Source organism: Primulina eburnea, chromosome 11 (assembly GCF_022965805.1).
Source record: "Primulina eburnea isolate SZY01 chromosome 11, ASM2296580v1, whole genome shotgun sequence".
Taxonomy (NCBI): domain Eukaryota; kingdom Viridiplantae; phylum Streptophyta; class Magnoliopsida; order Lamiales; family Gesneriaceae; genus Primulina; species Primulina eburnea.
Window position 1 is genome coordinate 35,781,046 of NC_133111.1, and position 21,961 is coordinate 35,803,006.

General features: G+C 36.1%; 1 protein-coding gene across 1 annotated transcript; it reads right to left on the reverse strand.

Annotated features, from left to right (window-relative positions):
• Nucleotides 1-1,128: 1,128 nt before the first annotated feature.
• Nucleotides 1,129-1,494, reverse strand: LOC140805575 (MAPK kinase substrate protein At1g80180-like). The gene has a single exon (XM_073161838.1). The coding sequence runs from the start codon at nt 1,492-1,494 to the stop codon at nt 1,129-1,131; it is 366 nt and encodes a 121-aa protein (XP_073017939.1).
• Nucleotides 1,495-21,961: the final 20,467 nt, after the last annotated feature.

Consider the following 21,961-nt stretch of genomic DNA (forward strand, 5'->3'; position numbering starts at 1 on the left):
TAATGAGGAAAGTACCATACATATTGGCTATGATCTGAACTATCAGATTAATATCATGGGTCAATGATGACCCGAATCGATGACTTGCATCCTTATGTGGTATCAGTCGGTTTATAAGAGAGGGCTGCAATGGCTTTTGATGCATGAAGATCGACTTGTGTGGAAGCTGAAATGAGATGATTGGGAATACATAGGAAGCTTCTTGTCACACATATTTCTAAAAAAAACATATAATTTACATTAATTTGATTTTTATATCTTCGTTTCAAATCCATTTTCAATTCTAATTTCGTTATCTCCGCAACAATTAAATTGAGATCAAAATATTTTCGAATTTTCACAAACCAAAATTACTATTTAAATAGACTGATCATATATATTTTCGGGAAAGAAAATAAAAATAAATTAATAGTATTTACTTTTGTATAAGGAAATCAAATAATAGAACAAAGTAAACACTTGTGTGAGATAGTCTCATAAGTCGTATTTTATGAGACGAATATCTTATTTGGATCATCCATGAAAAAATATTACTTTTTATGCTAAGAGTATTACTTTTTATTGTGAATATCTAACAAAAAATATTTTCATGATGCTTTTTAGAAAATATACAATTTTGGGAGTATGACCATTGAGTAAGTTTTTCATAACGGTTTCACGGACCTTCATACGTGAGATTGATCAATTTTACTATAAAAAAATAATATTTTTCATAAAACATAATATTTTTTTTATGAGTAATTCAAATAATATATTTATCTCACAGTATTTTGATATCTGATCCTGATTCAAATGGGTTGTTTTTTAAAAAAAATCATTTGTACAATTTTTGAAAAGAAAAAGAAAACCTCAACAATGCAGCAATCTTCAATCCATACATAATGCATAATTATATATTTAATAACAACATTATACACATAAAACTACGTTTAACGATATTTATAAGAAAACTATATAAAAAAAAAATTGCTCAAAAGAGAAAAAGAAAAGTTGGAAAAATATAATTTACTGAAATTTAAAAACACGATAATTTTCTTCGATCTTACCGAACTCCAAACAACAACAACACCTCTGTTTTCGTCGAGATGATCACGTGGAACCCACGCGCAGCCGACATCTCTGGGGACGTTACATCAGGCGCTGACCGGGTCTCGGCGGAAGAAGGCGGCGTCTGCGGTTATTGTCGTGTTTGCCAAAGGCACTGCAAAGCCCACAAGCAGAAACTTTAGGAGACGGCGGCTCAATCGCCGGAGACACCCTTCCAGTACGAAACCCTCTTGCGCCGCCGTTGGATCGGCTCCTCTCGATGGTTAATTGGGGCGGAGAAGGCGCGTTATTGGTGGGCAGCGCGGCGGGTGGATCTTGTTTGGCCTCAGCTTGAAGTTTATTGTTCTCTTCCTGTTGATTGATGAGTTGAGTCAATTTGTCGTCCCATACTAAACCTGAAGATCCTTGTCTCCTGAAAGATACTACAGATCTCTGCAAGCCTGCCATCCACAAACTCAGCTTTACTTCTCTGTCTCTCCTCTTCTCCTCTTCGGACTTGTAATGTAAATGGTGGTGCCTGTTGTATGAAGCGTTTATTGGAATGTCGGCTGTGCAATATTATATACTAGTTACACAACGTGTTTTATCGTTTTTTTATAATTATCGAGATATTAAAATAAAATTTGATAAATTATCGAAAAATTAAAATAAGATTTGAATTGTTGTACTTCAAAAAAATAAAAAAAAATGTTTTTTACAATTTTAAAAAACAAAAAACAAAATTATAATATTATTATGACATAAGGTGGATAAGAAAAAAAAAATGGTATTCATTTTTATTCATTTTTGTCTATTAGGCCCAACCTATATATATATATATATATATATATATATATATATATATATATATATAACTTAAATTAAAATAATTCAGAATTAATTGTGCACAAGTATAAATATTTATCACGGTGTCTTAGGACTAAATAATCACTAGAAAATCAATTTTAGTTTACAAAAACTAACACTAGTGATTTTAAACAAAAACTAATTTTCTCAACACATTGAGAAAATAAATTACTTTCTAAACAAACAAGCACAATACATATTCAAGAAAGTAAAAACACGATGTGGAAAATAAGATTAATAAAAACACGATCTTCAACCAATATTTCAACGCGTGTTGTCTTCAGATATTTTCAACAATCACGTCAACATGTAACACAACATTCTTCAAAACAAAGTCTTTGTGAATTATTGTTCTTTGAATTTCAATCGTCCGGGAGTGCAAAAGTGAGCAGCAACCGAAAGTCCCAACAAATGTCAAAAGTCTTTTTCCTTAACTTGCTTTTCTTATTTATAGTTTGTTTCTCTCCTAGGGTTTTCTCCAAAAGGAATCCTACAAGATATGAAAACCAAAAGTTTTATTAGAAATAAAGCTTTTTAAACAATAATATCATATCATAAAAATCTTATCATAAATATCATATCAAGAAAGACAAAGCTCTTAATTAAATATTTCACACATTTTTATCAATAAAGAAAATATATTTAGAAAAAAAATTATTTCAAAGAATAATTATGTATATATATAGTAACGTGTGAACATCGTTATTATGTCACTCACTTTTTAGATGAATAATTTTCTATGATATGCATTTCAAAACAACGAAAGTGGACATCGTGATATTTCAACTTGATTTCTTTTGACATCTCAAAATCTAGTTAATGTTATGTACGACAACGAAATTGATTTGAACAACATTGAAAGTGAAACAAAAGAGGTTCAGTATTCGAGCGAGGATGTTCGTGATATCTACGACGAAAGTGAATAATGTGGAGTTTATTTATGATTGATTTGTAATTTGAAAAAAAAAAAAAAATTTATGCACATAATTAATGAATTTTTTGCATACATAGATTATCTGGTTCATTACTACTCAGTTTTCGTTACAGACCAGCGACAGTGGTATTGGAAGGAGTTCATTGTAAGTTTGGTATATAGATTTTTATTTCAATTGCTTAACATTCTGATTTTTAGTTTTAAAATTAATTTTACGTCATAATAACAACAAAACTAAACCGTCGCTAAATAAAACTACATTTTATTTCAATTATTTTTTCATAGATTATTTACAAATTTGATGAGTTGAGGAGAATAATTTAAACATTCTGATTTATGGTTACGTCATTTTAACAACAAAATTTAGCGACGTTTTTTAAAAAAATGTCACTTTGTGAAAATACGTAGGTAATTAGCGATAGTTTTTGATAAATGACGACGGTTTATAAAAAAAACCTTCATCATTTTAGCGACAATATATCTACTCAAAAATGTCGCTAATTAGCAATACTTTTTGGAAAAACCGTCGCTACCAGATAGCAACGATGACTTTAGCGACGGTTGTAAGTTCCGTCGCTTATATATATATATATATATATATATATATATATATATATATATATATATATATATATATATATATAAACACGTACAAAGATTTGATTCATTGAAAATTTATGGATTTGAGAAAATAGTATTTGCCTATTGTTATTAAATTCCCCGAGAATAATTTGATTAAGTAGGCAATTAACTTATTCATCATTGACTAGAAATTGAGAGACGATGATGTTACCACCAACGATTCGATAAGTATGTTATTATCAATGAAAATATGAAAGATATCTCTATAAATGAAAATAGTTAAGAGTTGGAAAAATTATTATTTTTGGTTCACTAACTTGTCAAATTTTGAGTTTTTTTTTGTTAAAAATGAGACTTGGACCTAACTCAACCTCAAAAACTAACTGAAGAGGGGATGATTATCCAAGTCCATATATGCAAGTCTCAGAGATTTTATTTAACCGATGCGGGACAACTAACACACTTTCCCACACTTAGGAATGAACATATGGAGCGTAAAATGTTTAAATGACTCAATTATGGATAGATTGTATGAGCCAACTTGGGACGATCAAACACATAACGGTAGAACATGTGCTCTGATACCATGTTAAAAATGAAACTTGGACCTAACTCAACCACAAAAGCTAGCTCAAGAGGGATGGATTATCCAAGTCTATATATGCAACTCCCAGAGATTTTATTTAACTAATGTGTGACAACTAACATTTACTATTAAATTTTCAAAATTTTGTTTTGTTACAATAAGTTTTAATTTTTGGCTACTTTAGTCTACTATCTGACGTGACATTAGACATGACAATAATTTCTAATATCACATCAACATTTTTCATAACATATCAACATTCTTCAACGACACATCAATATATAACATAAATATTTGGAATATGTATGTGTGACACAACTTGGTGCTAATATCTATCACTACATAGAAGATTGGCATTAAAAAAATTATTCTTTTTCCAATATATATAACTCATTGACAACTACTTCCACATTAGAAAATTAAATTTGACGTTGATATATATATATATATATATATATATATATATATATATATATATATATATATATATATATATATATATATATCAACGTCAAATTTAATTTTCTAATGTGGAAGTAGTTGTCAATGAGTCTCTAGATTTGTGTATTGCCTCTTTTATGATGGGTTCAATTATTAAGCCTTTGAATTATTCCAAAATCTCGATCGTTCACATAAGGTCACACTATTTATTATTTATTCGATATATATTGCTAAATATCAACACTCAAAATTTGCCCAAACATCACTTAGTTTACCAATCGGAGTTTAAGTTTCATAAATGGATAATAATTTTCTAATCAAATTATACATAATTTTATATTTTACTTAAATATATCATGTTAATACTTAAATCCATAGAAAAAAATAATAAGAAAAGAATATTTGAAAGTAATTTTGGTTGCACCCATAAGTATTGAGGTTAATTTGAATAAAACTTATATGCATAAAAATAGATACCTTATAAGTTATCAAAAATATATACTAATAAGTTATTTATTATAATTTATTAACAATTTATAAAATATTTGAAATTAGTTCACAAATTTTTTCCTAAAAAAATTGTGAGATTTGTTTACCTAAAATAGTAAAATCAAGACACTTTATTTTTAAGATCATAAAATGAATGGAAACGCATGGGTATTTAAAATGCTATCTTTACAATTGAGCCACCCCTCCATTGATAATTCGAGCTTTAAAATCCACTCGCTAGAAGTTTTGTATTGGCGCTTGCAAAATGACTTTTGTTGCTATCGGATTGCGAAAATCTTCCGACGTTCAAGTCAGAACTATCTGAGAAAAACTTGCTGAAATCAAATCACTCCGAATGAAAAATGAGAACATATTTTGAAAATGAGATATTGACATATTTATAGAGTCTTGAAAGATTTTGTGGGATTCGGTCTTAACCTGAGCCTAGCTTAATTTAATGACATTAATAAAGAACAAACTCGATCGAATGTTTAAAATATATAAACATATATTAAAATGACAAGTATTCGATCTCAATTTAAATAAACAAACGCATTTTCAATAATAAAAATGTACAATTTGTTAACTTTTTCAATGGAGTTGGTATGACTTTTTCATTTTTCGTAACTGAAATAACAAGCAAATCCACGAGTCAAAACTTGATCGTGTCCTTAATTTTTAAATAGTTCAAAGTTGATATAATACTACTTGGTATTAGTGATTTTTTCTTTTGGGTTAAGTGGGAGAGGTATGGATTCCATGTCATGCCAACTCAGAATTCTCTCCCCAACTTGGTAATAAAAAAAAACATATAAAATATATTAGACAAAAACTTGTATGTGACGGTATCATAGATCGTATTTCGTGAGACATATCTCTTATTTGGGTCATCTTTGAAATTTTTTTACTTTTTATGCTAAGAGTATTACTTTTTATCGTGAATATCAGTAAGATTGATCTGTCTCACAGATAAAGATTCGTGAGATCGTCTAACAAGAGATGTATTCAAAATACTAAATGACCATGTCAGAAATTAAGCTGGACGAATCTTCCTTCAGAATGTTGAAGTGTATATATGATATAATTTTTTTGAATTTTATTTTAAATAAAAAATGGGCCACCTAATGAAACATGCATGACTTAGAGCATGATCAATATAAGATAACTTTATGTCATGTTGACGTCAGCCAATGGCGGAGCCACCGTTAATAACAATAATTCGGGTGATCTAATTTTTTTAATGAAAAATTTATATGTAAATTTTGTATAATTTTAGATTAATATAATATTAGCTCATGTAGATCAATTTAAAATATTAAAAGATTTCAGAGTTTAAAAATTTAGCTCAGGTAAAGCTATATCCTTGAATCTATCACTGATGTCAGCGTTCATAACTTCATTGTATTTTTGTAAAGTGATGAAATGATGTTACCAAGATTATGTTGAAATATTAATTTTTTTATTCAATTTAATAATTTGGTATTTAAATTTAAGATTGTGTGTAAAATAAAATCAAAATGATTGTCATTTATAGATAAATATTTGAATTTGATAAATAATATTCGTTAGATTTTCAGATTTTGTAAAAACACATTCATATTTTTATTTTTCCAATTTTTGAATTGTTTTTATAATTTTTAAATGATCTTTTATATTATTTATAATTAATTAAAAAACAAAAATAATAATAAAAAATGATGATGTACACTTCTTTGCGCGAAGACTTTCCATATATGGAAGCGTCTTAATCAAAACCCATGTAATATCTTAAATTATATCTCAAGTTTCTACAGATTTATGTTGGAGACTTCGATTATATAAGAGTAGGAGACGGTCTCACGAATATTTATCTGTGAGACGAGTCAATCCTACCGATATTCACAATAAAAAGAAATATTTTTAGCATATAAATTAATACTTTTTAATGGATGGCCCAAATAAGATATCTGTTTCACAAAATACGACCCGTGAAATCGTCCCACACAAGTTTTTGTTATTATATAATTATTGCATAATCAAAATTAATCATTTATATTACTTAGGCAATGTTTGCAACCTTTAAAAAATAATTATTCATTTTTTCTCAGTTTGTTGTATTTGTTAACCACAAATTCTGATTATGCTTCTGATTCTACTTAATTTAATTAAAATCCAGAAGCTGACTTGTATTTTAGTAAATAAATGATCATCAAACCTATCATTTATTAGAAGCACTCCAATAAAAGAGCTAACGACCAAATTTTATTAGTTAATTGTTAATGACATTGTTTTCAAGCCCAATTGTTGTGAAATGGCTTGATTACGAAATAAATGGGCCGGCCAAGTGCATTATTCTTTATAGTTTATAATCTCTCACGTTCCACTCAAGACGAGCTTAAATATCACACTACTTGAACTCGACTCGAAAAAAATTCAAAATATTCGAACTCGAGCTCGAATTGACTGGAGTAATAATTTTCAAACTCGAGCTCGACTCAATAACGTATCGAGTTAGTCGAGAAATATATATATATATATATATATATATATATATATATATATATACATATATATATATATATATACATATATATATATGTATATATATATATATATATATATGAGTAGCTCGCGGGCTACTTGAACAAACCCATCATATACTCGAGCTCGACTCGATTACGAGTTCAAGTGTTGACCCATACAAGTAGCTCGATTCGTTTACACTCCCACCAATATCTTTATTCAAATGCCGAATTCAAAAATATGAACATGAATATGAACATGGATATCTTTAGATTTTACAAAATTATGTGCATTAGTGAGTATTCTCCCATGGATCCAAATGAAAGATATATTATTTAGAATTTATCAAATATTAATCCTTATGCTACTCGGGTTCTCATATCGAAGTTCCTAGTTTATTAACTACCGTGTTGAGGTGTGAAAAATGAAGAATCACTTTATTTAAAAATTTCTGTTTTAAACCAAAAATTATCAGGATGATAGATGAATCAATTCAAGTGAGATCCAATATAGATCCAACTTCCGATATATTCGTTGGGATCCGGACGGTCCGGAAGGATCATCACGACTCCTCTCTTCTCGAGAATCCATAGTTCTATGATTCAAAATATTTTTTTCTATTGATCTCATTTAATTTCATATTCGAATTAGCTATATAAAGATTGAGATACAACTGTTGATCTAAAATAAGCCAGGAGATAAAATGGACAATAATAATGGATGGGCATGTTGGGAATTAAACTATCAAAGATCAAACTAATTTGAGAGAAAAATCAATCTATTCAATTCATAGATTTAATTTACAAAAAAAAATAAAAACTCTCAGATTCTCACAGCACTCTCAAGGCTCTCCTCTACTTGGGATTAGGATTCCTCAACTGGGAATGAGATGATTTAAACAACGAGCTGAAGCCTCTATTTATAGAGGATATTCTGCACATGTTAATGGGTGTGAATGGACGATGGCAGCCATTGGAGAATCAACAATGACTGCACCTACCATTGAAAATTGGACCTTCTAGATGGTGGCTGGAGATTTCCAGTTTGAGTTCTTCAATTATCCCCCTCCAGCCATATCCAAAACAAGCATTCCAGCTATGTCTCTGCATAGCTCTAACTTTTCTCGAGTTACCACTTTTGTCAATATATCTGCTGGATTCTCCTTCGTATGAATCTTAACTAGTCTCAACAGTTGTCGATCCATAACTTCACGTATCCAATGATATCGAATATCAATATGCTTTGTACGGGAATGGTACATGGAGTTCTTGCTTAAGTCGAGAGCACTTTGACTGTCACAATGTACCTTGTACTCTTTCTGCTTGATTCCAAGTTCTTGAAGATATCGCTTTAGCCACAACATTTCTTTCCCAGCTTCAGCGACAACAATATACTCTGCTTCTGTTGTGGATAAAGCAACACACTTCTGCAGTCGTGACTTCCATGAGACAGCTCCCCCCGCGAAAGTGTAGATATATCCTGAAGTAGATTTGCTACTATCAATATCTCCGGCCATATCTGCATCCGTATAGCCCTCCAATATTGGATCAGCTCCCCCGTAACAAAGACATAATTTAGTAGTACCCTTTAGATACCTGAGAATCCACTTTACTGCCTCCCAATGCTGCTTCCCAGGGTTGGAGAGAAAACGACTCACCTTTCCCACTGCATGAGCAATATCTGGCCTTGTGCATACCATTGCATACATCAAACTTCCAACAGCTGAAGAATATGGTATTGATGACATTTCCCCGATCTCTTTCTTGGATAAAGGACATGCACTCTTGCTCATCTTGAAATGATTGGCAAGTGGAATGCTGACTGGTTTGGCGTTGTTCATGTTGAACCTCTCGAGCACACGTTCAATGTACTTATCCTGAGATAACCATAACCGTTGGTTGTTTCTGTCTCGAAAAATCTGCATTCTCAAAATCTGTTGAGCTGGTCCTAAGTCCTTCATTTCAAAAAACTTAGAGAGTTTATTCTTTAATTGACTGATCTTCGTTGCATACTTTCCCACGATCATAATGTCGTCTACATAAAGTAGAAGAGCAACGAAACTCCCATCTGAAAATTTCTGAATGTAAACGCACTCATCTGCAGCATTTTTCTTATAGCCTTGACTTGCCATGCATGAGTCAAACTTCTTGTACCACTGCCTTGGTGTCTGCTTTAGACCGTACAAGCTTTTCTTAAGCTTGCAAACGAGGTTATCACCCGAAACCTCAAAACCTTTTGGCTGCTCCATATAGATTTCTTCTTTTAAATCTCCGTGAAGAAAAGCTGTCTTCACGTTCATCTGTTCAAGCTCCAAGTTCATACTTGCTACCAAGCCAAATATAACTCGGATTGACGTCATCTTGACTACTGGTGAAAATATCTCATCAAAGTCAATTCCTTTCTTCTGTTGGAATCCTTTGACTACCAATCGTGCTTTGTATTTCACCACTTGTCCGCTGCCATCTTTCTTCATCTTGAACACCCATTTGTTTCTTAGTGCCTTCTTCCCTTTTGGAAGTTCTACGATCTCATAATTGTTAGAGTAGGTGCACGTCGAGCCAAGTGTTGGCCGAGTGTTCACGATGAAACTCTTTGTATAAACGATTTTTATTTTAATAATATTTGAATTTATTAATTTGGCGCATCTTTATCTTTATACTCATGCGAGTTGCATAGATAAAGTCTTTGAATATACATATAGTAGAAAGAATATGAGATGCTCATATGATGAGTATCAAGAAACTCATATTTGGAATACTGTATATTCTAAACGGTTCCTAGTCGATTCAGCCGCCACTAAGAAGGATATAGGCCGCTCGAGTTAGAGACTAGTATCTGCGATGTGAGTACCATGTTTCATTGGTAGGGGACATTGTGATGTCCGAGCATGCAGATAGGTGCTCCTGGTAGAGTGCACTGAACAACCCTCTATAAAAGACTTTCCAAGTGGTTCTCACTTATCGAGTGGAAAGATCCTAGTTTATGGTTGTACACCATTAGTCCTTATGACCCGGGACAACATTGAGACTCTATGTGCTAGCGTTTCACTTTGACTTGTTTACCGACTCTTATAGGGTCATCAGGTGGCAAGGTTGGGTGTTACGGCGAAACATATAGGAGTCGATGCATTGTAGTCGGGGATTCACCGCTTACCTATGGGTATGGATATCCTATGTGTTTTTCCATGTATGTGTGGGTTGAAATATCTGATCAGAGTATGGTGGTAATTATGAAAGGAGTTTCATAGATTACACCATCGATGCAACCACAACATGACACATAGTATCGATTCATTGACAACTCTCGATAGACCAATAGTTGTCGAATCGGTCGGGATATATGAGTTGAAGGGACCGTACTGTACGCTAATCATAATTGAATGGTTCTTGCAGGCACTATCATGTGATACCTAGGGAATCATGTAAGCGATGCTGCTAGGCGTTTAACATGATTGGTTGGGTACTATCAGACTTGAGTTCTGACGTTCTTATTATCAAGGAGTTGATAAGTAAGAATGGAGCAATTGGGGTATGCTCGAATAAGGACATGTTTAGTCCGAATCACATGGAGATGTGAACCCACGGCTAGTTGTATCAATGAACCATTGAGGGCCACAGTAGTACTAGCTTTGTAAATCCCGATGAGAAGTAAAATAGTTCAATGTGTTGAACGGCTTATAAATGTGTTTATAAGCGTAAAGAAAAATAGAAGTATGACTTCTATGAGAGAAATATAAATTTTAATTTATGGAAGTGTTCCTAGATTAAAATTTGGCCAAGTAAATAATGTATTTGAAAAATTGTGATTTTCATAAACATTATTATGGACTAAATTAAATTAATTCAAGTGTTGAATTAATAAATCATTAGTGGGCCTAGTAGAGTCCAAATAATTAAATTAATTCAAGTGTTGGATTAATTAAATAACATTGGGCCTTGTAGAGCCCAATTAGAATTAATTATTTAAACTAGTGGGCTTGAGTAAAATCAAGTAAAGTATAATTGGGCTCAAAATGTTTGAGACAATTAAAAGTCCATGGGCCTTGTAATAGTTACAAGCCCATTAGGTTTTGCATGCTTGGGAGGTGAAGAGTCTTGATTACTTTTGAATAAAAAATTGTATGGCATGCAAGACAACTTTTTCCACTTTTCCCACAACCAAGATTGGACTTCACTCCCTCATTCACTCACTCTCACTTGGCCGAAACTTCACAAAAAAAATTCTCTCCAATATTTTCTTCATTTTGTATTTCAAGTGCTGAAGAATAAAAGTCTTCTCCTTGAAAAATCTTCTTGTTTTTCTAGTGCAAAACAAGAAGAGATTTGCCTTGCTAGTGGTGGGCTTTATTTTGGAGTTGGAGGAGCTTGTAGATCTTCATCCATCAAGAGCTAAAGTGTTTACACTTTAGTTGGAGCCAAACATCAACCTCAAGGGGTTGATAGGTAAATCTCTTTAACATCCTATGTATGGTGTTATTTTGTAAATATTGCACAAAACCTAGGGTGGCCGAAATTTTAAGCATAAAATTAAAATTTTTGACTTCCGTTGCGCTTCCGGCCACCGTAACCGGTCCGCTATCAAGTGATATCAGAGCTATGGTTACGATTTTTGTGTAATATTTACGTAATATTATGTTGAGATCGATTTCTAACCGCTTGAGAAATATTTTTGCAAGGAAAACACAAGGGCCGAAAATTTCAAACAAAAAAAAAATTATTTTTTTGGGCAGCCCCTCGCTGCCCGAGAATTTCGGGCAGCATGGGCAGCCCCTCGGGCTGCCCAAAATGCTACAGTTTTTAAATAAAAAAAAAATTTGTTGTTGCCGGAATCCGGCGACGGTGATGACGACTAGGGTTTCCAAAAGTGTTTTGGATAATCAAAGTGTCATGGGCCTTGATGTTGTTGGGCCATTAGATGGTCAACATATTTGTGAAATTTAAATAGGCCAAAGTATTTTTGGTGAAAAATGAGTTTTGGGTCCTTAAGTTTAAATTTACAATTGTTGCATATATTTTCTCATAAAATAAATAATTGAAGTTGGACTTTAATTATTTATAGTAAATTGTGATTTAAAAGAAATTCGATTATAAATAAATTAATTTGAAAGTAGACAAAGGGGTTTGTATACTTTGTTAATTTAATTTATAATTGTGGCGGTTAGTGATTGGATCAAGATATATAATATTGGATCAATTAATTATTGTGATAATTAATTGATGGTGTATGATATGTGATATTATGCATGAAGGATGATCAAAAGCCCAAGCCCAATTTGCTAGGTGTATGCTAGGATATTTGATGTTGAATGATTGTAATAATTATCAATTTATAAAGTGGGCTTGGTTTATGCCCGTTCCCACCCCCATGAGATGTATCCCTATTTGCCATGGATATTTAATTGTAAATATTAGTATAGAGGATGATCAAGATTGGAAGATGGTGGCCATGATGATTATGAAGATCGAAGACATGTAAATATTGGAAGCTAATGTAATAGTTGCATTGCATCCCGTGCATTTACCCTAGGATTGGACCTAGGCCCGTGTTTAGCTCACACGGGCCATTAGTTTTGGGGCGATTGATCATCCTTGTTTGTTTACTGTTTATAATATATGCATGATATGTTATAAATAATGAGTATGTGCGTTATTATTATGATAATAACAAAGTTGCATGAATCCGGCAAACATACGATCAAACATGGCGAGCTTTTAAAATAAAATTAATGATGAGACCTTTCAAAATTAAAAACCCTCATTTTGAATAAGATTCAAAATTAATATCAAGTCCGAAAAGGGGAATTATAAATTTGTTTATAATTTCCTTGTCTTCCATCGACAATGGGTGCATGATGAACGCTACCCGTACTCGGGGCTCGGCTCATATTATTGAGGGGGCCCTGGGTACCGGAAATCTGTGACATCCATTGACATAGTGATGTGAACTACGTGGAACTCCCATGATTTCGGCTCATATTATTGAGGGAACTCATGGCGACCGTCCATTAAGGTTCAATATCGATGGGTTAGGCTTGACACGTAAAGATGAACGACGTCATATTATTGGGTCCTAATCAAACGTGAGACAAAAGTATACGTAGAGGGTTGCATGGCGATGCAATTGGAAACTACCTTTTAGGAATTGTGATTGGCCGATATTATTCGGGATCACAATTCGCTAATTGGACCTTACGTAACTGCTGAGGAAAATGTTTCCTGTTTTCACTAGAGGGTAGTGAAAATGTCAAAACAGTGGGAGCGATAATTTATAAAGTAAAAGTCCAAACTTTATATCTTATTAAATATTTTAAAATAGTCATTAACATTTATCTGTTTTACTTTTCAGTACAAATCTTTGACAATGTCATCAATTCGCAACCCGTTTTCCGTTATTCTCGAAAAACACGTTCTAACCGGACCTAACTATATCACTTGGCTAAGAAATCTAAAGATTGTCTTGAACTCGGAGAAAATTGCATACACACTGACTGAGTCGCCCCCTGCTGAGGCTCCGACTAGCTGCACTCCTGAGGAATTGCAGACCTACAAGGATTGGTGCGACCATGACTTGAAGGCGAGGTGTTATATGCAGACTTCGATGAACGATGAGCTGCAGAGGCGATTCGAGGATGCTAAGAATGCTGCTGACATTCATATGCACCTCAAGGAGCTCTTTGGTGAGCAGACTCGGCCTCTAAGACATGCCACAGTCAAGGAGCTCATCACTTTACGCATGCGAGATGGGGCTTCGGTCCATGAGCATGGCCTAAAGTTGATTGGGCTCGTGGATAAGCTCGTTGGCATGGATTTGATCTTGCCTTCGGAGTTAACCACTGACGTGCTGCTGTTGTCACTGTCGAGCTCGTTCGATCCTTTTGTGGTGAATTTCAATATGAACAAGCTTGAGCCAAGCCTTGAAGAGTTGGTGAACATGCTTGTGACCTTTGAGTCCACAATCAAAAAGGAGAAGCCGGTTCTTTATGTGGGCTCTTCATCTGGCACGAAGACCGGTCCACCTGGGAAGGGAAAGAAGCGTTCTTTCCAGCGCCCCAAGAAGAGCGTGCCCTTGAAGAGGCAAACTCCGAGTCCCGTAGTAGCAGGCACACCAGTGAAGGCTGAGAAGACAGTTGACATCTGTCATCACTGCAAGAAGCCTGGACATTGGAGGCGTAACTGCAGGGAATATCTTGCGCAGAAGGGTTCTGGCAAAGGTATGTTCTATATTGAAGTAAATATCTCGATTAACTCTACTTCTTGGGTATTGGATACCGGTTGTGGCTCACATCTCTGTAATGATTTGCAGGTGATGTGAAGAAGTAGAAGGCTCCGAGAGGGTGAGACCTTCTTGAGAATGGGCAATGGAGCAAGAGTTGCTGCCAAGGCCATAGGAGATGTTTGTTTAATTTTGAACAATGATTTTAAGTTTGTATTAAGAGATGTTTTGTTCGTACCAGACTTGATCAAAAACATTATTTCCATTCCTATGCTTGATATTGATGGATTTTCTTGTTTATTTGGCAAAGGTGTTTGCAATATTTACAAGAATGAATGTTTAGTTGGTACCGGAGAACTAGAAAACAATTTCTACACCTTAAAATTGAAAGATATTCCACTTAACAATGTCCAAGCAATAACAACAACGAATAAACGCAAACAAGATACTCTAAATTCGGCACAATTATGGCATGCTCGATTAGGACATATTTCCCTAAGAAGGATGAACAAGTTAGTGGGAGTTGGCATGTTTGATATGACCGATATTAATGCTCGCACGACTTGTGAATCCTGTCTAAAAGGAAAGATGACCAAAATTCCCTTTAAGGGCCATGCGGAGCGAGCCAAAGGGTTATTGGATTTGATCCATACCGATGTGATGTCCGCTTAGCATCACCACTAAGCACGGACATGCCTACTTCATCACCTTTACCGATGACTTTTCGAGGTATGGGTATGTGTATTTGATGAAATACAAGTCTGAAGCCTTTGAAAGGTTCAAAGAATTCAGAAGTGAAGTAGAGAAGCAATTGGGACGAAGCATCAAGACACTTCGATCGGATCGAGGTGGTGAGTACTTGACTGCCGAGTTCCAAGAGTATCTTAGGGAGAATGGGATTCTCTCGCAGTGGACTCCGCCCGCTACGCCGCAGTTGAATGGTGTTTCGGAGCGTCGTAACCGGACTTTGATGGACATGGTTCGGTCTATGATGGGGTTCACAGAGTTGCCGCCATCCTTTTGGGGATATGCGCTTGAAACAGCGGCACTGTTGTTGAACAATGTCCATACAAAGGCAGTTGACAAGACTCCATATGAGATATGGATGGGTAAGCCTCCCAAGTATTCTTATCTTAGAATATGGGGGTGTCCTGCTTATGTGAAGCAGACAGTGGGAGATAAATTGGATAGTCGATCCATTTTATGCTACTTTGTGGGATATCCAAGGAATTCAGTTGGATATTAATTCTATCATCCCCAAGAAACAAAGGTGTTTGTTTCTAGGAACGCAACCTTTTTGGAAAAGGAATTTCTATTGGATATAAAAGGCGAGATGATAGAACTCGAAGAGGTTCGAGAGACACCCACAGTTGTAGAACCCACACCCGAGAAGCCAAGAGAGGAGATACAAGCTCCTAGAAGAACCGAGAGAGTCTCGAGACCACCTATGAGGTATGGTCTGCTTCTTGAAGAGGGCCATGATGAGCCTAACCTTGGATGTGATCCAAGGACCTTCAAGGAAGCGTTATCTGATGCCGATTCATCCAAATGGCTTGAAGCAATGGAATCTGAGATGAATTCCATGCATTCAAACCAAGTGTGGAATCTCGTGGATCCACCTAAGGGAATTGTTCCCATAGGGTGTAAATGGATTTACAAGAGGAAACTTGGGGCGGATGGGAAGGTATTGACCTTCAAGGCGCGATTGGTAGCAAAAGGGTATACTCAAAGGCAAGGTATTGACTATGAGGAAACCTTTTCTCCAGTTGCGATGTTCAAGTCCATTAGGATTTTGCTAGCCATAGCTGCATGGTATGACTATGAGATATGGCAGATGAATGTCAAGACTGTCTTCCTTAATGGGGATATTAAGGAAGAGATTTACATGTCTCAACCTGAAGGGTTTACATCTATCGGAAGTGAGCATATGGTATGCAAACTTCAAAGATCTATTTATGGTCTTAAGCAGGCATCTAGGAGTTGGAACCTCAGATTCGATAGTACAATCAAAGAGTTTGGTTTTACTAAGAATCCTGAGGAACCCTGTGTGTATAAGAAGGTCAGTGGGAGTGCTGTGACATTCCTTGTTCTTTATGTTGATGACATTCTACTCATTGGGAATGATGTAGGAATGTTGCAATCAACTAAGATATGGTTAGCAAGTAAGTTCTCGATGCAGGACTTGGGTGAAACATCTTTTGTATTGGGAATACAGATCTATAGAGATAGATCAAAAAGATTGCTTGGTCTGACCCAGCCCACATACATTGATACCATCGTAAAGCGGTTCTCGATGGATGAGTCCAAGAGGGGACATCTACCAATGTGTCATGGCGTGTCCCTATCCAAGTCTATGTCTCCCAAGACTGATGCAGAGATAGCGACGATGACACGAATTCCGTATGCTTCGGCTATTGGTAGTATCATGTATGGAATGATATCTACACGTCCTGACGTGGCATTTGCACTAAGTGTAGTGAGTAGATATCAATCCAACCCTGGTCTTCCACACTGGAAAGCTGTTAAAGACATCCTCAAGTATTTGAGAAGGACCAATAAATTGTTCTTGGTCTATGGGGGTGGAGAACTGAAATTGGAAGGCTATACCGACTCTAGCTTCCAAAGCGATGTTGATGACTCGAAGTCAACCTCCGGATTCATATTCATGCTCAATGGTGGTGCTGTCTCTTGGAAGAGTTCCAAGCAAGACAGTACTGTGGATTCCACCACTGAGGCAGAATATATTGCTGCATTGGCTGCAGCAAAGGAGGCTGTTTGGATTAGGAATTTCGTCCAAGAGTTGGGCGTCATTCCAAATGGAGTTGCTCCTATCCCGGTGATGTGCGACAACACGGGAGCCATAGCTCAGGCGAAGGAGCCAAGGTCTCATCAGAAGTCCAAACACGTATTGAGAAAGTACCACATCCTCAGAGAGATCGTGGAAAGAGGAGATGTCACGATTGACAAAGTCGGCTCCGCAGATAATGTTGCTGATCCACTAACTAAGCCTTTACCAGGACCATCATTCGAGATGCATCGCGAATCAATGGGTCTAAAGTATATGGGTAGTTGGCTTTAGTGCAAGTGGGAGATTGTTAGAGTAGGTGCACGTCGAGCCAAGTGTTGGCCGAGTGTTCACGATGAAACTCTTTGTATAAACGATCTTTATTTTAATAATATTTGAATTTATTAATTTGGCGCATCTTTATCTTTATACCCATGCGAGTTGCATAGATAAAGTCCTTGAATATACATATAGTAGAAAGAATATGAGATGCTCATATGATGAGTATCATGAAACTCATATTTGGAATACTGTATATTCTAAACGGTTCCTAGTCGATTCAGCCGCCACTAAGAAGGATATAGGCCGCTCGAGTTAGAGACTAGTATCTGCGATGTGAGTACCATGTTTCATTGGTAGGGGACATTGTGATGTCCGAGCATGCAGATAGGTGCTCCTGGTAGAGTGCACTGAACAACCCTCTATAAAGGACTTTCCAAGTGGTTCTCACTTATCAAGTGGAAAGGTCCTAGTTTATGGTTGTACACCATTAGTCCTTATGACCCGGGACAACATTGAGACTCTATGTGCTAGCGTTTCACTTTGACTTGTTTACCGACTCTTATGGGGTGATCAGGTGGCAAGGTTGGGTGTTACGGCGAAACATATAGGAGTCGATGCATTGTAGTCGGGGATTCACCGCTTACCTACGGGTATGGATATCCTATGTGTTTTTCTATGTATGTGTGTGTTGAAATCTCTGATCAGAGTATGGTGGTAATTATGAAAGGAGTTTCATAGATTACACCATCGATGCAACCACAACATGACACATAGTATCGATTCATTGACAACTCTCGATAGACCAATAGTTGTCGAATCGGTCGGGATATATGAGTTGAAGGGACCGTACTGTACGCTAACCATAATTGAATGGTTCTTGCAGGCACTATCATGTGATACCTAGGGAATCACGTAAGCGATGCTGCTAGGCGTTTAACATGATTGGTTGGGTACTATCAGACTTGAGTTCTGACGTTCTTATTATCAAGGAGTTGATAAGTAAGAATGGAGCAATTGGGGTATGCTCGAATAAGGACATGTTTAGTCCGAATCACATGGAGATGTGAACCCACGGCTAGTTGTATCAATGAACCATTGAGGGCCACACAAGTACTAGCTTTGTAAATCCCGATAAGAAGTAAAATAGTTCAATGTGTTGAACGGCTTATAAATGTATTTATAAGCGTAAAGAAAAATAGAAGTATGACTTCTATGAGAGAAATATAAATTTTAATTTATGGAAGTGTTCCTAAATTAAAATTTGGCCAAGTGAATAATGTATTTGAAAAATTGTGATTTTCATAAACATTATTATGGACTAAATTAAATTAATTCAAGTGTTGAATTAATAAATCACTAGTGGGCCTAGTAGAGTCCAAATAATTAAATTAATTCAAGTGTTGGATTAATTAAATAACATTGGACCTTGTAGAGCCCAATTGGAATTAATTATTTAAACTAGTGGGCTTGAGTAAAATCAAGTAAAGTATAATTGGGCTCAAAATGTTTGAGACAATTAAAAGTCCATGGGCCTTGTAATAGTTACAAACCCATTAGGTTTTGCATACTTGGGAGGTGAAGAGTCTTGATTACTTTTGAATAAAAAATTGTATGACATGCAAGACAACTTTTTCCACTTTTCCCACAACCAAGATTGGACTTCACTCCCTCATTCACTCACTCTCACTTGGCCGAAACTTCACAAAAAAAAATTCTCTCCAATATTTTCTTCATTTTGTTCTTCAAGTGTTGAAGAATAAAAGTCTTCTCCTTGAAAAATCTTCTTGTTTTACTAGTGCAAAACAAGAAGGGATTTGCCTTGCTAGTGGTGGGCTTTATTTTGGAGTTGGAGGAGCTTGTAGATCTTCATCCATCAAGAGCTAAAGTGTTTACACTTTAGTTGGAGCCAAACATCAACCTCAAGGGGTTGATAGGTAAATCTCTTTAACATCCTATGTATGGTGTTATTTTGTAAATATTGCACAAAACCTAGGGTGGCCGAAATTTTAAGCATAAAATTAAAATTTTTGACTTCCGTTGCGCTTCCGGCCACCGTAACCGGTCCGCTATCAATAAGTGTGATTCTTCTGCAGAGATTTCATCTCATCTTGCATTGCTGACAACCATGTTTCTTTGTCCTTATGAGATAGTGTTTCTTGGAAACTCTCTGGTTCTCCATCTTCAGTAAGCAGAAGGTACTCGGATTCCGTATATCTTCTAGATGGAATCCGTCCTCGTTCAGACCTACGAACTTCTGGAATAGTCTGAGAAGATTCACCATCATCTGGGCCTTGTGATGATCCTGGAACATCTGGTGGAGTGGGTTGTGGCTCCCCCTGCTCAACACCCCTTTCTTCCTCAGCTTCTGCTTCTGGCATGTATTCTGTCACTATATCGAACGGGTTTAGTGATGCATCTGAATTTAGAGCACCAACATTTGACTTCTGAGTCATTGTAGGTTTTTCAATGTCTTCTATTGTGTGGCTTTCATGGAACACAATGTCCCTGCTTCTGATCACCTTTTTCTCCTTTGGATCCCATAGTCTGTATCCAAATTCTTCATCTCCATAGCCAATGAAAATGCATGGAGTGGTCCTTGCATCAAGCTTTTGTCTGAGCTCCTTGGATACATGTGCGTACGCCAAACATCCAAATACTATTAAGTGTGAGTATGATGGATCCTTTCCAGACCACAGTTTCTCCGGAACTTCAAAATTCAGTGGTACTGATGGTAATCTGTTGATCAGGTAACATGCGGTTCTGACTGCTTCTCCCCAAAATGACTTTGACAGTTTAGCCATACTGAGCATACTCCGAACACGTTCCATGATTGTCCGGTTCATTCTTTCGGCTACATCATTGTGTTGAGGGGTGCGAGGGACCGTCTTCTCATGTCGAATGCCGTATGTTTTTCAATACGCATCGAACACCTTGGAAGTGTATTCGCCTCCATTATCTGACCGGAGACACTTCAATTTCTTCCCAGTCTCACGTTCTACCATGACATGAAACATTTTGAAGTACTCGAATACCTGGTCCTTCGTTTTCAGGAAATAGACCCACACCTTTCGTGAAGCATCATCAATGAACGTCAGAAAATATTTATTTCCGCCTAGTGATTCATCCTCCAGGGGACCGCAAACGTCAGAGTGTACCAGATTGAGCAACTCTGATCTTCTCATTGAATAGGAACTGAATGAGACTCTGTGCTGCTTACCAAACAGACAATGATTGCAAGGATCTGGCGCAGCATCTTTGTCAACGATGATAAGCTCTTTCTTTATTAGGGTAGACAGCCCTTTCTCACTCATATGGCCGAGTCTCTAGTGCCACAAATTTTGAGAACCCTCCTTCTCAGCTACGTTGAGGGTGTCTGTACATATCTTCATGTGAGTCTTGTACAGTGTGCCACAAATGTGTCCTCGAGCGACTATCAAAGCACCCTTTGACATCTTCCATGTGCCGTTGCTGAAATGATTATCATAGCCCTGGTTGTCAAGGGCTATTCCAGAAAGAAGATTGAGCCGAATATCTGGCACATGTTGGACATCCTTCAAAGTGATTGTACTTCCAACACTTGTCTTTATTTGGATATCTCCAATTCCTACAATCCCAGAGGAACTGGAATTTCCCATCTTCACTGCTCCAAAGTCACCAACTTTGTATATCATGAAGTATTCCTTGTGCGAAGTCACGTGGTAGGAAGCTGCAGTATCTACCACCCATTCTGTGTCTTCTTTTGAAATGTGAAGGCATGTCTCATTATGGGTCGAACAGAACGCTACATCTCCAGGAATGATGACTAGCGTTTCTCCACCCTTGTTCTTCGACTAGGAACTGCTTTGGCCTTGCTCCTCTAGCCATTTGTAGCAATTCTTCTTCATATGACCCTCTATTCCACAATGATGACATTTATACGAAGGATTTCTGCCATCTGTGGATCTGCCTCTGCTCTTGCTTCTGCCTCTCCATTTGCCTTTACCCCTTTGTTGTTTCTCTTGTTGTCTTCCTCGGGGCTCTGTGACAAGGGCATGAGTCTGGTCTGTGCCCATATCCTTTCTCCTGGCCTCCTCGTTGAACAGGACATCCTTAACCATGGACATGGTAAGTTTGCCATCTGGAGCCGAGTTGCTGAGAGAAACTACAAGTGTTTCCAAGCTATCAGGAAGTGAACTGAGAAGTAGAAGTGCCTGCATCTCATCTCCAAGCGGCATCTCTACAGACGATAATTGATTTACCAGACTCTGGTATTCAC

Coding starts and splice junctions, on each gene's coding strand:
- LOC140805575 (XM_073161838.1), bottom strand. CDS start 1,494: ATGGCAGGCTTGCAGAGATCTGTAGTATCTTTCAGGAGACAAGGATCT.